Source organism: Eptesicus fuscus, chromosome 20 (assembly GCF_027574615.1).
Source record: "Eptesicus fuscus isolate TK198812 chromosome 20, DD_ASM_mEF_20220401, whole genome shotgun sequence".
Classification (NCBI taxonomy): domain Eukaryota; kingdom Metazoa; phylum Chordata; class Mammalia; order Chiroptera; family Vespertilionidae; genus Eptesicus; species Eptesicus fuscus.
In genome coordinates this window covers 41,033,591-41,048,318 of record NC_072492.1, presented here as the reverse complement: position 1 = coordinate 41,048,318, position 14,728 = coordinate 41,033,591, and the positions used below count along the sequence as shown (strand labels likewise).

Sequence of the window (14,728 nt, the reverse complement as noted above, 5' to 3'; positions counted from 1 at the left end):
GGCTCCCCTCCCTCGTCCCTCTCTCCTCCAATCACGCAGCAGCCGCCTCCCTCGCCCCCCTGCGCCCCTGGGTCGAGGGACTCGCACCACCTGCCTCCAGCCCCCGCCCCCTCCTCCGCACGTCCCGGCCTGGCGGGCGCAGGAGCCCCCGGGACCAGCTACCCCCCAGCTCTGCAAGGCGCCTGGAGCAAATGAGGAGCGAGGCCCGGCCAGTCTCGGGTTCTTGCTTGTAAACTTTATTGTAACTCTTCCGCCCTTTTCAGGCGCAGACAACAGAACAAAGTATAGAGGAACAACAAAATATATAATTAGCCCTCCCTCCCTCCCCAATAAAGCAATTCACGGATACAGGATACATTCTCTTCACAGTAAACCTAAGAACACTTTTAACAATTGCCCACAGCGCGCATGCTAACTAAAGTAACCTCTTTTGAGAAACACTTAAGACGAAATTGTCAAATCAAAGAAGTGGGGGGGAGGAAAGAGAGAAGCAAGAGAGAAAGCCAGCGAGCTAGGTAGGGCTGCGGGGACAGAGGCGGTGGGAGGAGGAAATGAGGAAGGAGGGGGGGGGGGCAGAGAGAGAGAGAGAGAGAGAGAGAGAGAAAGAGAGAGAAAGAGAGAGTGGGAGGGGAGACAGAAAGAATTACGGCGTGAATAGGCAGTTTCATGTTGTTGGGAGAACTTAGCAGAAATCGGTACCTCGGTCATTACAAGGAAGCACGTTCAAAGGAAAAGGGACCATTGCACAAGGAGGCTTTTTACACGGGATGGGGGCGCGGGGAGGGGGGGGGCTCGGCCAAGCAGCAACCGCTCACCCTCGCTGGGCGAGGGCGTCCTTGCTCCCAATCCTTGTCTTCCCCCCGGCCCCCATGGAAGGGAAGGAAATCCACGGTAGCTCACACACAGAAGCTATTACGAGATACTACCACTAGCGGGGACTGGCGCGGTGGGGACGCTGCGGCGGGAGGCCGGGCTCCGGGCCCCGCTCGCGGGACCGGAGCTCTCGGGCGGGCGCGGGCGCGGGCGCGGGCGGGCGGGCGGCGGCGGCGGCGGCGCGGGCGGGCGGGGGGCCCGGCGGGCGGAGGGCGGCCGCGGCCCTGGCAGTCCCAGTCGGAGCCTACTTCTTGTCGGCCTTCTGCGCGTCGCCCTCCTCCGCCGCCTCCGGGGCCCGCTCCAGCTTCTGCTTCTCCAGCTCCTCCTGCTCGCATTTGCTGCTGGGGAACTTGTCTTTGTTGTTCTCCTTTTTCCACTTCATCCTCCGGTTCTGGAACCAGATTTTGACCTGTCTCTCTGTCAGTCCCAGCGCATGCGACACCTCGATCCGCCGCTTGCGAGTCAGATAGGGGTTAAATAGGAACTCCTTCTCCAGCTCCAGGGTCTGGTAGCGGCTGTAGGTCTGTCGGCCTCGCCTGCGTCCGGCGGCTGCTGGGAATGGGGGAAAAGGGCGAGACGGAGGGAAGGGGCGGGTGGGGGAGGGGACAGAGACGGGGAAGGTTGGAAGATTCGTGAACCAGCCTGGGAGACCAGTGTGATCAGTAAGGGCAGGGGACCTTCTACCCCGCGCGGGGGAGGGGGCGCTAGGAGGCCGCGGTCAGCTGGAGGTGGGGGGTGGGGTGGGGGGGTGCGGGGGATCAGACACCACTGAATTTAAGGGAGCCAGAAAGGGGGAGCCACCTCCCCTGGTAACAAGCACCAGAGAGTGAGGGGGGGGGGTGGGGGTTCAAATCTATTAAAAGTGCCATAAACTTTAGAAGGAAGGATGTGAAGGGGGGGGGGATAAGAATAAAAATGCCAGGATGGGGACGAATGGACCCACCTTGAAAAGCCCCCAGAAGAAAAGTTTCTTCAGGGTAATTAAACTATAAAGCAATTGAGAAGTGCAAAAGTTGAGCGCCCCCCCCACTCCCACCACCCTCTCTCCACTACCCCCCATAAAACAGTAAAAGGGGGGAAGGAAGGGGGAGAAGAAGAAAAGTCAGGCGGGGTGAGGGGTTTATGGGTTCAGGAAATGTCTCTTAGCGACCCTCCTTCAAGGGAAACACACACACACACACACACAAAAAGGAATAAGAAAGAGAGAGAGAAGGAAAGAGGAAGAAAGGGAGGAAGGAAAGCAGTGGGAGACCTTCTGGAGGCAGCAGGCGCGTCTCCCAGGAGCCGGAGGGAACACCCCCGGCCTGGCCAGCCCCCTGCCCGGCCTCGGGGCCCCTCTGGGCTCGCGCCCCCCGCGCCGGCCCGGCCTCGAGCTCACCTTGCGGGCGCATCCAGGGGAAGAGCTGGGTGGGCGACGGGCTCTGCTCCGAGCCCTCGGCCTCCTCGCCCAGGCCGCTGGCGGCCGCGAGCTTGCAGTCGGCGTACTGCACCAGGTCCGGGTCCTGCGCCCCGAACAGGCTCTGCCGCTGCAGCGGGTCGTAGCCGTAGAAGTTGCCGGGGTCCCCGTGGCACGCCACGGCGCACGGGTTCTGCTGGTAGGGCGCGGTGGACAGCGACGACGGCCCGTGGTAGAACTCCTGGATCTGCGACGGGTGCTGGAAGCTGCCGCCGCCGCTGGGGCCGTACACCACGGTGGGCCGGCCGCCCAGGTCCTGGGCGAAGCCGCAGTCATAATAATTGGGGCGCAGGGACTCCCCAGTTTTGTATTTGGAGAACAGTGAGTTGACGAAATAAGAGCTCATTTTATTGAATTTTGAGGCGGCGGCGGCGGCGGCGGCTGTAGTTGGGGGCTGTTGGGGAGGGGGTGGGGAGGGGGAGAGGGAGGGAGAGAGAGAGAAAAAAAACGCGGATTCGCCGGCTCCCAGTCACCCTCGCCAGGAAAGGAGAGGGAAAGGGAGGAGGGGGAAAAAGAAAAGAAAGGGAAAAAGGCGAAGAAGACCGCGAAGCCGCCACACTTTTTGTGATTTCCAGGAATAGAAAAGGACAGCGAATCCTCCAAAAGTCTAAGCTCGCATGGCAGCCGGCTCGCTCGCCCTCCCCCCACCCCCCACCCCCCAAACAAAAATATACCGCCACTTAAAGAGGTCCTCGCTTTACATTTCGAAGAAAGGATGCCAGTTCATAAACAGTTTTCGGTGATTTACTTCCCTGCAAATGAGTTGTTTCATATTTTGCACTGTCTTTTCATGATCATTTGCATCCATTAGAGACCCCGCATCCTATTGGCTTCTCCGTACTCCTCCCGGACAGAACGCAGAACGAGGGTGAGAGCGAGAGAGCGAGCGAGCGAGAGAGCTAGAGCGAGCGAGCGCCAGGGAGTGAGGAGAGCGCGAGGGGGGGGGAGGAGGGGAAGAAAAAAAAAACACCCAGAGAGAGGGGGGGGGAGAGAGAGGGGGAGAGGGAGAGGGGGGAGAGAGAATGAATACGGATTAAATCTGTTTAACTACCTACATTAATGAGATATCTCTCCCCTCACAACAAATCAAATACCTTCGCAGACCACCCCCAAAGGCTGATGTGGGGGAGTCACGGAAAAAAAAAAAAACCCTACACAACCACGCACACACAGAGACCCAACGCGCCAGACGCAGGCACGCTGTTAATTTCGTGATTTTTAACGAGGCAGTTGGAGTCTTTTTAAATGTCAGGGTCGCTTCGGAAAAATGTAAAAGAACACGGCTTAATTGCGCTGAGTTTTAAAAGGTCCGATAAATGTAATTGGTATTTTAATACAAGTTATCAAATCATACAGCTTCCTCTCCTAAACATATTTTCCAACAAACGAGGTAGTCATATTTAAAGCTTTAATGATCAATTTCCTTATTATTGATAAAGGTTTAACTGTCGTGTGAAGGGAATTGGCTGGGTAACCAGCCCCCCCCAGAAAAACGCCTGTAAACTCTTTAACAAACTATAAAACGCAATAAAGCCGGAGTCTGTTGTTGTTTATGCCGCAGCGCATAAAAGCTGTTAGCATTTTACGAGTTCTTTCCTCTACAGCTATAAAACTGCAGCTTCGATCGCCCCGCTGCACGGCTGCAGCTCGGTGGGGGCGGCAAAGCCAAAATGAAAATGATTATGGGTTTTTTTTTTTTTTTCGGTGCAAACGGTGGCTTTTCCGAGATTTTTTTTTTTTTTTGCCTCCTTCAGCTGTGGAGAGCACCTGTCCCCACCCCCTTCTCTGGAGCCCCCAGGCCACCACCCGCTCTGACACCTCCAGACCACTCACCAACGGTTCCCTATTCAACACACTAGCCAGGCTTTCCTTTGGAGAAGGGGTCTGGGAGGGTGTGAGGAGGGACGGGAGAGGGAGAAGAAACTTTCTGGTTAATGGGCACGGAGCAAAGTTCCCCCTGCAACCGAGGATTCTGCAGATTTTGTACAGCCTGGTGGGGGGGGGGGGTCTGGAATGGGGAGGAGGTCTCTAGAAGACACTTGGGCCCAGCCAGGGCTTTGGGGGGCCAACTTCCTGTGATGGGAGAGGAGCCTGATGCCACCAGCAAGGTGCCTCCCAGTTGGGTTGTCTCGTTCCTGCACGCAGGCCTGGGGACCCGGTAACCAAGCCCAGTTGCCTCCCAGCCTTCCCAGCATCCTTGGGGGAGAGGGCACCGCCAAGCCTATCAGCACATCAAAGGGAGCAAAGGGCACTGGAGCCACTGCTGGGCACCAGGCCCTGGCACCTGGCCTTGATGCCCCTGCCGGGCGCCCTCCTCGGCCCTAGGCCTTGGCTGCGGAGGGAGAGTAGGAAGGGGGCACCTTTTAGCTTTCAGCGTCCCGTGAGCCACTGTCACCGCCTAAACTGACCTTGGAGTAGAGGGGATTTGGATGTGGCAAGGCCACCGGGTCCCCCATTTTCTCTCCTCCCCCTTGGGCTTGGCTTTCCCTCCAGACCTGAGGGCCTGGGGCCTGAAATGTGGACGGCAGATCCGAACCGACTTGGTGCCATGCCCTTAAGCGGGTGGCCTCTGCTGGCCTGCCTGGCCTGGTGATGGTGGTGGCCAGGCTCCAGAAGGCCCTGGTCTGAGGGTCTGAACCAATGGGCTCCGGAGGGGCTCACTGGCCAAGGGAAGGGAAGGGAAGGGAGGGAAGGGAAGGGAAGAAGGAAGGAAGGAAGGAAGGAAGGAAGGAAGGAAGGAAGGGAGAGAGAGAGAGAGAGAGAGAGAGAGAGAGAGAGAGAGAGAGAGAGAGAAGAGACATTTTCTAGCAACAAAAGTGGAGGTTTTACAAATACATTCCATTCGTTGTTTATTCAGGAGAGTGGTTTGCTATGTATTCCGGGGATCCGATTCACCCCAACCTTTGTAAAAAGCAAACCATCGCCTTTCTCAGGGGAAGTGACCACGGGGCCCCTTGGCCCTTCAAAGGTGAATCTGGAGAATGGGAGCGGGGCGACCAGGGAGAGAGAAGGGAGAAGAGGGAGGGAAAGTGTTGGATCTTCAACCCCAGACGCAGAGGGCGGCGAGGCAGTGGAAGCGAGAGAGAGTTAAGTTGTTGCCGAAGCAACATTTTTATCAAATGCTGGGGGAGTGGGGGGGGGATTTTATGGTCACGATTTGAGGACTCACCGGTGAGGTAGAAATTCAATGACTTGTTCTAAATCATCCCTACACCGTGCCAGAAATTCCTGATGGAAGGAAAATGTTTCTGTTATAAGAAGAGAAAAACACGCAACAAGAAAGAGCGAGGAGATAATTTATAAACACCCAACGGAGCGCAGATTTATTAGCGAAACCCAAGTTGAGAAACTCCGCTCGCCTCTGCGCCCCCGCTCCTGGGGGAGGAGAGGGCTGGTTCTAAGGGGGGAGGGGGTCTCTTTCTCGCGCAGGTTGGTCCCAAGGAGGGGCGCGGACCGGGCTGGGTCCGGAGGAAATGGGAGGTTTGGAATCGAGGAGCCCATGGGCAGACAGTGCACGGGGCTCAGAATGAGAAACACCCGGAGCCCAGGCCTCCAGCTGCTCAACTGCGAAAGGACCCGTGCGCCCCACGTTTGCGCCCCGAGCCCGGGCCCGAGCTCGCACCTGGACACCACGGACCCCGGGTGACACCGAGCCGCCGCCGCCGGGCCGCCCCGCGCGTTTCCGAAAAACGCGCACGTTTTCCGGGCGAAACAAGGCAGCCTTCCGCACCTCGCCGTTCCGGGGAGCCCCTGCCCCGCTCCCTGCCCCGCTCCGGGGTGGACCCGGCGCGCGCCCAGCCCAGACCCCGACACTTACAAAGGCTGTTGGAGCCTCAGTCCATGCGGAGCCCACCTCGCCGGCTATGGGCACCTCCAATCCCACCAGAGACACGAATCCATTTCCCCCAAAAAACTGTCCCCCCTCCATCCCTTACCCCCCCACCTCCCGGGCTAGCTCACCCAGGTCCCTCTCCTGCGGATCTGGCAGCAGATTTCCCGCAGCTTCCTCTCCATCTGACCTTCTTCTGCCGGTTCTCCCCTCTCACCTGACTTGCTCACCCGCATCCGCAGACATTCCTGTTGCTCCCCTCCCCGGAAAACTCTCATTTTCCCGAACCAATTCTCTTCTATTTAGACCCATTATTCCTATTATTATTATTATTATTATTATTACTACTACTACTGCTACCATTACTATTCCCAGTTCTATTTACGTTTGTTGCCCCACAGAACAGGAACTGGGGGAATGAGAAGCACTGAGCCCTTCTCCTGGGGGAAATGCATAAAATTGACCATTTGAGGGGGGGGCGCAACATCAGTACATCTGAAATCTATAAAATGGGGGAAATGGCCATAATGAACCCTATATTTTTATTACGCACAAATTATTCATGACTTTCTGCAGCGCTCGCTTCGTAGATTCAGGGCCCACCGAAGGTGCGAAGTGCAGCCGCCCGCGCCCGCAGCCGCCGCACCGGGGATTTTTCACGTGGAGCAAGGCTGCCATCTAGCGGCCGTCCTGAGAAAAGGCGCCGTCGCCACCGGCTCGGCCAGTTTCTCTGCGAGCCAGCCACCCCGGGCGAGAAGCGGGGAGAAACTTTCTCGTTATTGGCAGAAAAGCGGGGAGAGAAAAGGAATCAGAAAACGGTTCGTCGAATTGTGCAGAGAAGCTAAAAAAAAAACAAACAAACCAAAACACAGGGTGAGGGGGTGGGGAAGAAAAAAAGAAAAGCCGCGGCTGACACCAATCCCCCATTTCAAGACCCGAAATGCTGGTGCGGCCCGCCCAGCAGTGAGCCGTTTAGAGCACTTTTCAAACCCAACACGATTGTTTCAGATTCTGAGAAGAAACAATTGGGCTTTTTGTGGGGGGAGAGGAGGCCTGAGAGGGTGGAATGGGACTGTAAAAGGATCAAGAGGCTGCCCGCGCCCAGACGTCTGGCCCCGCCGGACGTGTGTGTGTGTGTGTGTGTGTGTGTGTGTGTGTGTGTACGCGCAGGGGGCTTCTTTATGACGTCCGATTCTGGGGGGGGGCGGGGGGGTGTGAAGAACAAAGACCAGAGTTCCAGTTGCGTTCTCTAAAGCACTGGTGACAACGAAGTGTTTTTCTCTCTCCCTTCCCTCTTCTCCCCTCTTTGCCCCTTGGGGCCCCCGGAAACCTCAAACCCGGTACTGGGCGGGGAAGGGGGGGGTGCTTGGGAGCCGGTCCCCCCTCCTACCTTTCGCCCCCCTCGCCCCCCACCCCCCGCCAGGCCCGGAGCCCAGGCCCAGCTGCGGCTCTCTCAGCTCCGGAAAGTTTCCCCTCACTGTTTGCTTTGCTGCTGTTTAGTTTCTTAACCTTCAGAAATTTATACGCTATAAACTTTTATAGCGGTCATATTCTTTTATGGCTGCGCGCACGGCATTGAATGCCTCTCCCGGCTTCTCTGTCTGGCACTCTCCGCGCTCTTCCTCTCCGAGTCTCTCGCTTTCTTTTATGGCAGCAGCTTTCCCCACCTCCGGCTCCCCGGCCTCCGCACCCTCGCCTTTGTCTGTCTTGAAAGAAGCCAGCGCCGCGGAGGACGCCGATGCCGCCCGAGCCTTCGCCCTGCGCGGTCGCCCCCTGCCCCGCGGCGCTGCTCTGGGCGGCACCCGGCCTTCCCGGCTCCCTCTCAGCCCCGGCTGGCTCCGGGGAGACCAGGAGGAGGAGGGAGCCTAGTCTACACAGACTCTAAAGCCAGATCCATTCGATAACCCGAATGGAACCCTTGGACGAGGCGGGTGCCGTGTACCGGAGCTCCGTTTCCTCCTGCCTCCGGCTAGCGGTCTGATTAGCGCATCCCTTTGTTCGCTGGAGAGGGGTAGGCCCGGCCTTTTCACTCCAGGATCCTTTCACTCAGGTTCAGCTTTGTCCCCACCTCTACCCCAACCCTTAGGGTCCCTGCCGGCCGCCCCGGGCTGCGGCGGTGGCCAGGTGGGAGGCTCCGAGGGAGGCGGGTTCCCCAGCGCCAGCCCAGTGCGAGCCCAGTCCCAGAGCCTGGATGCGAAGGACAGAACTGCCCCCAGAACAGCAGTCTCCAAAGGGGCGCTGGTGGGGACACCGCCGTCTGAGGGGGACAGAAAGGTGCCTCTCCCAGCAGAACTTACTTCTGGGGTCTGATTGGAAAGGGAATGTTTTTCTCTCTCTCCTGAGACAATTCTGTTCCACATTCAATCCTCTCTCCTTGCCGCCGTTGGGAGCTGCCTGCCCAGGTCGCCGCCTCTACCAGCCTCCACCCGCTTTATACCAAGGGAGCTACCTTGGGCTCAAATTGGAGCCTCAGATTCCAGGAGGGGAACCGAGAGCCCTAAGGGGTTTGATCCTCTTGAATGGAAGAAAGGAGGGCTCAGCCTCCCGGAGGCCTCTCTGCCTAACCCGTTCCTCCGGCGGCTGCGGGGAACAGCAGAAGGAAGTTCCTGCCTTCCTTACTGGCATGAGATTTTTAAAGTGACCAAACCACGGTGACATTCTCAGGCAGCTGAGAGCAGAGCTGCTTCCAGGAGCCACAGGGCCCGGCCTTGCCCTCCCTCTGGCTCTGGAACTTGTGGGAGGTCCCTGGTGCAACTTGGGAGGAAGCGAGACCAGACCCCTCTCCAAACCGATCCTCTTCCCTTTCCTGCCCCCCCAGCTCCCAGCTCCCCGGGGAAGGCTCTTGCTCAGTGGAAGCAGTGGTCTTGGGCCCTTGGGTGCAGCCCAGCTCTCAGCTCCACCAGGAGCCTGCTCTGCACCGTCTAAGGAGAAACTTCCTTTTTCCCAGGCCACCCTCGTGGAACGAGACCCTCTAGTCCTGGCCAGGTGAGAAGAGCCAGCGCAGAATAAGACACAAGAGGAGGTTTATTTTCTAGAGTGATATATATTTTTTGTTCTTTTTTCTTTTTTTTTTCTTCCAAAACAATCAGAGCTCTAGGCCCCTTACCCTCCCCACTCCCACCCACCACCCTCCCACATAAGAGACAACTGAAAACAGGCGAGACAATCACCCCCAAAGAAATCACAAAACACAGCACAATTTCACAGCCACTGACAAAGCAAAAAAAAAAAAGTTCTACTGGAATGTCCCCTTGCAAGGGCGGGAGACGCAGAAGCAAGAGTCCATGGAATTGAAGGGACTGGAGAGGTGGGGGAAAGGGGGGCGGAAGCGAAGGAGAGAGGAAGAAGCTTCGGCCTGAAGCTTAGGTGCCATCCGCCTTTTCCTTTGCACGCGGGACTGATCCCCAGAAGCGTGCGTGAAGCAGCCGTGCAGGTCGCCATCCAGGCCCGGAGCGGATCGCAGATCGGCGCCGGGCCGGTCTCTCTCTGCGCCCCCGGGCGGGCAGCCGCCAATTCCCGGGACTCCTCCGAGTGGGTCCGGACCTGGGCAGGGCGGGGAGGCGTGCGCCCCGGGCCGCGCGCGCGCGGGAGCCTTTGCTCCTCCTTGTCCGCCGCAACTTATCCCGGAAGGGCGCTCAGGAATCGATTCTCAATCAATTCTCCACGGGACTCTCCGCCCCGGCTTTCCTGCCCGAGGCAGGGCTGACCTAGAGGGGTGGAGGGCGGAGGGTTTCCTACAGGGGCCGGCTTGACTCGCTGGTGCAAGGTGGATTTGGCCAACCAGAGTTGATTTCGGAGCTGGGGGGGATGCGGAAGGATGCAGGGCCGGTGGAGAGCAAGAGGAGCTACAGTCTCAGACAAGCGGGACACAGATGAACGGATGGACAACATTGTCAAGGCTTACGACCCACGACTTGACCTCCTTTTGTGGGAAGGAGAGGAAAACAACATGCAGAATTAAACGTTTCCTGCAACAAAATGTGTGGAATGCCTTCATAAAACCTAAGATCCCCTCCTAAGACTACCGCTGCCTTCCCTTACCCCCTCTAGCCCACCAGTTTGGGGGCTGAGCTGATCCCCTTTGCCCTTGGGCCCGGTGGCGGGGTAGAGTTGGGGGTTCTGTGGGGGTGGCATGGTGATATTCAGCCCCTTGGGCTGCGATGCCTCATTCAGGAGCGTGTCTCTAGGCATCCTGCTCTGTGTTTGCATCAGGGGTAGAATCTGCCTGATGGTGTGCTGGCTGTTCCAACAGATTGGCGGTGCCCGGATGGTCTGCACTTGGGAGGTTACTTCCTTGGAGTTGTTGGCTGTGAGCTCTCCCTGTCACTACTGTGGGCCCCAGGCTTCATGTATGAGGGCATGTGCTGGGCTGTGTGCAGCTGGAGTGTCCCTGGGTGGCATTGGGATAGGTGGAGAGGGAAACAGGCAGGCTGGAAGTGAGGGGCTGGGGCTTCCCCGAAAAAACTGGGGGCGGGGGAGGGGATTGCTAGGGGTTCAACTAGGGTCTCTCTTTCCTTGTGGCCCATTCCCTTCTTAAGAACCAACTACATCTACCTTCTAAATTAACAAAACTTTCTCCTGAGCTCTAGGGAGAAGAGGGCTGGTGAGGGCGGCAGAAAGGAGGCTCTAGATTGCGGGGGGGAAAGGACTTTGAAGAGCAAGACTCCCTTCCCCACCCACTTGAATACATCCCAGACAGCACTGGCTTTGCAGCCACCACTTATAAATAAGCTTGAGATGGGGAGGGAGCGGGGAGGGGAGGGGGGGTCTTTACTCTTTGCCCTGCTCCTTATTCATTTTCTTCATTTTCATCCGCCGGTTCTGAAACCAGATTTTGACTTGTCTCTCACTCAGATTGAGGAGTCTGGCCACCTCGTGCCTACGGTCCCTGGTGAGGTACATATTGAACAGAAACTCCTTCTCTAGCTCCAGCGTCTGGTATTTGGTGTAGGGACAGCGCTTTTTCCGGGAAGAGCGAGCGTGCAGCCAGTTAGCAGAAGGGTTGGCTGAAAGAGAAGCAGCGATAGAATCAAAGAAAGGAAGGGGGGGTGGGGGAATGAAGGGTTCTCCTTCCAAGAGGGCACACCCCTGGCAATCTACTCCCCATCTGGCACTGGAGAAAGGGGCACCGGGGCCTTCAAGTTCCCAGAAAGGGGCCCAGCACTGGGTCAGGAGCAGCTGTGGACATCTCCAGGTGGAGGTTACTTGGGTAGGAGGGAGCCAACCAGATGCCAGGCCGCCCCGCATGGCCAAAGCTTTGCCCGCCTGCGGTCCTCTTTCTATCTCTTCCTACACTTGGGTCCAAACAGGTAAGGACTCAAGTCAGAGCCCAGCATGGTGACCCCCCCCCGCCGCCCCCTGCACCACCGGTCTAACTAGGGGTGGCTGATCTGAAGGTCCTCGCTCTAGGTCTGGGAGGTGAGCGGGTTGGGCTGGGGGAGAGCAGCTTCTGTTCAGCCACAGACAAGAGACCTCTTGGCCCGCCAGCCCAGTCCCAGTCCACCGTGCCTCGGTCACAAGCTCTAGTCTCTTGGCCACATGGTAGCAGGCATGTAATGCCCATGTAGAGATCCCCCCCCCATATACACACACACACCACAAATGTGTGTCCGCACTTAGAGATGCAAACATCCAGCACACTCCAATTCACAAGCAACCCCAATTGCAACCATATATCAGCTCCAGTCTGTGGACCAGGGAGCGCCGGGGGCTCCCCGATAACTTATGGCTGCAATAGTCTCTCCTTTTCCGCTCCTGCTCAGCTCGCAGTTTGGGGAAAGCAACTTCAGGGAAATTGGGAAGCGAGATTGCTCCAGTCCCAAGGCGGGGAGCCAGGGGTAAGGACAGGGCGGGGGTAACAGAGCGCTCTTCACAGCACACTTCATCCCACTGGCTCCGTGTGGTGAAGGGGAACAGAGAAAGGGGTAATTGAGGGGGGTGGGATAGAACTATTTACCGGCTTCTCTTCTCCTTACTCTCTCTCTCCCTATCCTGGAACTCAGAAAAGTTGCCAAATAAAGCCGAGCTATTAAAAATAATAGCCACCCTCTACTAGATTCCTTCTCCCCAAATAAAAAAAAAAAGCACGAAATATTTTTTTAAAAAATAATCTGGTCCATCCTACACTGAGTACCATGTCTTACCAATTTGCAGCGCCATTTCCTTAATGTGATTGCCTGTGATAGGACCTACATTCGCATTAAATATGAAAGAGGAAAAAATGTTAATAATTGATCCTAACCAAACTGCTGCCTTGCAATAATGGGTTTTCCAGGCAGAGTTTGGGGGGCCTGGGGGTGGGGGGCTCCATTTGGGTGTGAGCAGGGAGGGTTTGGGGAAGAGCCTGGTGTTACCCAAATGCCAGCTCTGGCAGGTGGGACCCCACAGGGCCCTCAGGGGAGTGGGGCCCTAGGAACACCCCAAAGGGCCTGTGCTCCACTCTGTTGTGGGAAATCTGGCAAAGCAAGCAGAGAGTAAGCATCTGACCCCCCACTCTCCAAAAAGAGGAAGGGGTGAGGACTTGTCCCCACCAGCCTGAGGGTTATTGGTTGGGGCCGAGTCCCCAACCAATTTCCTCTTCTCAACCTTAAAGACAAAAAAATTGGACCCTCCCTACCACCGCCCCACCCTCAGTCAGCAGCACCTCCGGGAAATTGCCAGACTCGGTTCCCGGAGGGGGTGCTGACGGAGGAGTGGGAGGTGAAGAGAAACTGCCGTCAGAGGGTAAAGTTCTGCGCCTCTCCGTAAGCCTCTCTCCCCCCACCCTTCCTCTCCCCGGGGGTCCCTTCGGGGTCTCTTCTCTTCCACTCTGGCTGTCGGTCCCGAAGTTCGGAAGCGATTCCCGACTCCCCGCCAGGCGGACAGCGCCGGCTGGGGCTAGGGAGCCCCGGGAGAGCAGCGGGAGGCCGAGGAAAAGGAAGCCGCAGCCCGGGAGAGGAAGCGGAGGAGAGGAGGAGGCGGCCGGAGGGAAGGCTCCCGGGGAGGGGCCGTCGCACCCGGGGAGGGGCTCAGTGCCCGGGTCCGGGGCTTCCCCGCCCCTCCCAGCGCCGGCCGCGGACCCTGAGCCGCTCCAGCTCGAAATCTGCTGGGCTCCGTCCTCCGCCAAGCTGTTGCATCGCAAATAAAATCCTAATGAGCCCCCTCCCACCTCCCCTTGGCCCGCTTTTACGGTGCGCGCGTGGCGCGGGGAGCCCTGCCAGCCGCGCGGGCCGGGGCCGCCGCGTGCGCTCCCTCCCTGCCCGCGCGGGCACTCCGCCTCGCGGGCTGCCGCCGGCCCCGCCAGCTCCTCCCCGGGCCCGCCGTCCCCAGCCTCCCCGCGAGCTTTCCGCCGGGCCTCCGGGCAAGTGGGGGGAGGGAGGGAGGCCGAGAGAGCAGCGAGTTGGTCCCTGCTCCCCCGTTTCCTCCCGGACTTGGCGCAGTGGGGGCGTCGCTCCTCCCGCGGCCCCGGGCTCCCCTCGGGGACACCCGGCCGGCTTCCTTCCTTCCTTCCGCCCTCGTCCCTCCGCCCCCCGCTCGCTCTCCGGCTGCGCCGCGGTTTCCCTTCACATTGTCCGCAGTTTATGGCCTCTCCCCTCCCCCTCGCCTGGCCTTCGGCCTGGGTATTTCCTCACTTTTTATAACTTACTTTGATCCGGCCTCTCTTTGTCCTCGCTTCCTTCGCAAATTTTATTGTCCCCGTAGCCGGGTCTTTGATTAGACAGGACGGCCTCCCTGCCCGCCGAAGTTTCCAAACTGTACTCGGGCGTGCCCTGTTTCAGCAGCTCCCCCGGCGCGCCCAGCAGCGGCTCCGCCTTCACCGCCGCCGGGCCCTGCCCCTGCCCCGCCGCCGCCTCGCCGCGCGGCGCCGGCTCCAGCCAGGTGCGGAGGTACCTGCTCTCGGCCGGCGGGACGCCCTGGGGCTGGAGGTAGGGGTGGTAGACGGACGGCAGGCTTCCGGACGCGTGCGGGCTCAGGGGCGCCCAGGAGGCGCCGAACACCGGCGCTTTGGGCTGGAAGCTGCAGGAGGGGAACTCCAGGTGCTCCGAGTGGCCCGGCTGCCGGGGGCCCGCGTACTGGCCGGAAGGAAACTTGGCTGGAGGCGCGTCCTCACTCTCGTGACTTATGATCGAGTCGACATAATAGCTGCTAAGCGTCCCAGAAATGGACATTCTCAGACATTATCCGGGCGCTAGCAAGGGGGAAGGGAAGCGCTCGCGCGGCGGCGCCCAGGCAAGGGAGAGGTGGCACCCAGACCGGGGTGAGGGCTTTCGGACACGACCCCCCCGGCCCCCCACCCTCCCACCCCCACCCCCTGCTCAACTTCTCAGCCAACAAAGTACAGTGGAGCAGCCCGGCTCGGCGCTCCTTGCAAAATGATTGGTCAAAGTTTTTCCGACTGCCTGATAAAGCGTCAGCTCCGGCGTAAATCAATCCGGCGAGGGGGCCGCGCTCGCTGTCAGCCGTCCGCACCGCATTCCATATCGAGGATGGATTGTTTTATGCTGATGCAATGTGCTACCACGTCAGGGCTCGGGCGGCCACGTAACCTCAGCGAGAGCAGCCGGCCGCCCGGTCCCCCCGCCTTTTGCAGG

The 14,728-nt window shown here is 58.8% G+C and overlaps 2 protein-coding genes and 1 long non-coding RNA gene across 5 annotated transcripts; all 3 read right to left on the bottom strand.

Annotated features, from left to right (window-relative positions):
* Nucleotides 1-1,113: 1,113 nt before the first annotated feature.
* HOXB8 (homeobox B8) lies at nt 1,114-2,711 on the bottom strand. 2 transcript variants are annotated; one of them, XM_054708918.1, is made up of 2 exons: nt 2,252-2,711; nt 1,114-1,425 (listed from the first exon to the last, which is right to left on the bottom strand). In XM_054708918.1, exons 1-2 carry the CDS (start codon nt 2,673-2,675, stop codon nt 1,118-1,120), a joined length of 732 nt encoding a protein of 243 aa, XP_054564893.1. In that variant the 5' UTR covers nt 2,676-2,711; the 3' UTR covers nt 1,114-1,117. The 2 variants fall into 2 exon arrangements, with proteins under 2 accessions (XP_054564893.1, XP_027984514.1); XM_028128713.2 differs by having other exon boundaries at nt 1,114-1,422.
* Nucleotides 2,712-3,025: 314 nt separating this feature from the next.
* Nucleotides 3,026-8,165, bottom strand: LOC129147315 (uncharacterized). Its single transcript, XR_008554679.1, has 4 exons — nt 8,101-8,165; nt 6,712-6,999; nt 5,499-5,557; nt 3,026-3,228 (listed from the first exon to the last, which is right to left on the bottom strand). It is a non-coding gene; the product is annotated as an uncharacterized LOC129147315 (long non-coding RNA).
* Nucleotides 8,166-9,146: 981 nt separating this feature from the next.
* HOXB9 (homeobox B9) lies at nt 9,147-14,321 on the bottom strand. 2 transcript variants are annotated; one of them, XM_054708917.1, is made up of 3 exons: nt 13,783-14,321; nt 10,933-11,164; nt 9,147-10,080 (listed from the first exon to the last, which is right to left on the bottom strand). In XM_054708917.1, the coding sequence occupies exons 1-3, from the start codon at nt 14,303-14,305 to the stop codon at nt 10,059-10,061; spliced, it is 777 nt and encodes a 258-aa protein (XP_054564892.1). In that variant the 5' UTR covers nt 14,306-14,321; the 3' UTR covers nt 9,147-10,058. The 2 variants fall into 2 exon arrangements, with proteins under 2 accessions (XP_054564892.1, XP_008151970.1); XM_008153748.3 differs by lacking the exon at nt 9,147-10,080 and having other exon boundaries at nt 10,929-11,164.
* Between the last annotated feature and the right edge of the window lie 407 nt (nt 14,322-14,728).

Coding starts and splice junctions, on each gene's coding strand:
- HOXB8 (XM_054708918.1), bottom strand. CDS start 2,675: ATGAGCTCTTATTTCGTCAACTCACTGTTCTCCAAATACAAAACTGGG. Junction 1,426..2,251: donor CCCCTGGATGCGCCCGCAAG/GTGAGCTCGAGG, acceptor CCCCATTCCCAG/CAGCCGCCGGACGCAGGCGA.
- HOXB9 (XM_054708917.1), bottom strand. CDS start 14,305: ATGTCCATTTCTGGGACGCTTAGCAGCTATTATGTCGACTCGATCATA. Junction 11,165..13,782: donor CAAAGAGAGGCCGGATCAAA/GTAAGTTATAAA, acceptor CTTCTCTTTCAG/CCAACCCTTCTGCTAACTGG. Junction 10,081..10,932: donor AATAAGGAGCAGGGCAAAGA/GTAAAGACCCCC, acceptor TTCCCACAAAAG/GAGGTCAAGTCGTGGGTCGT.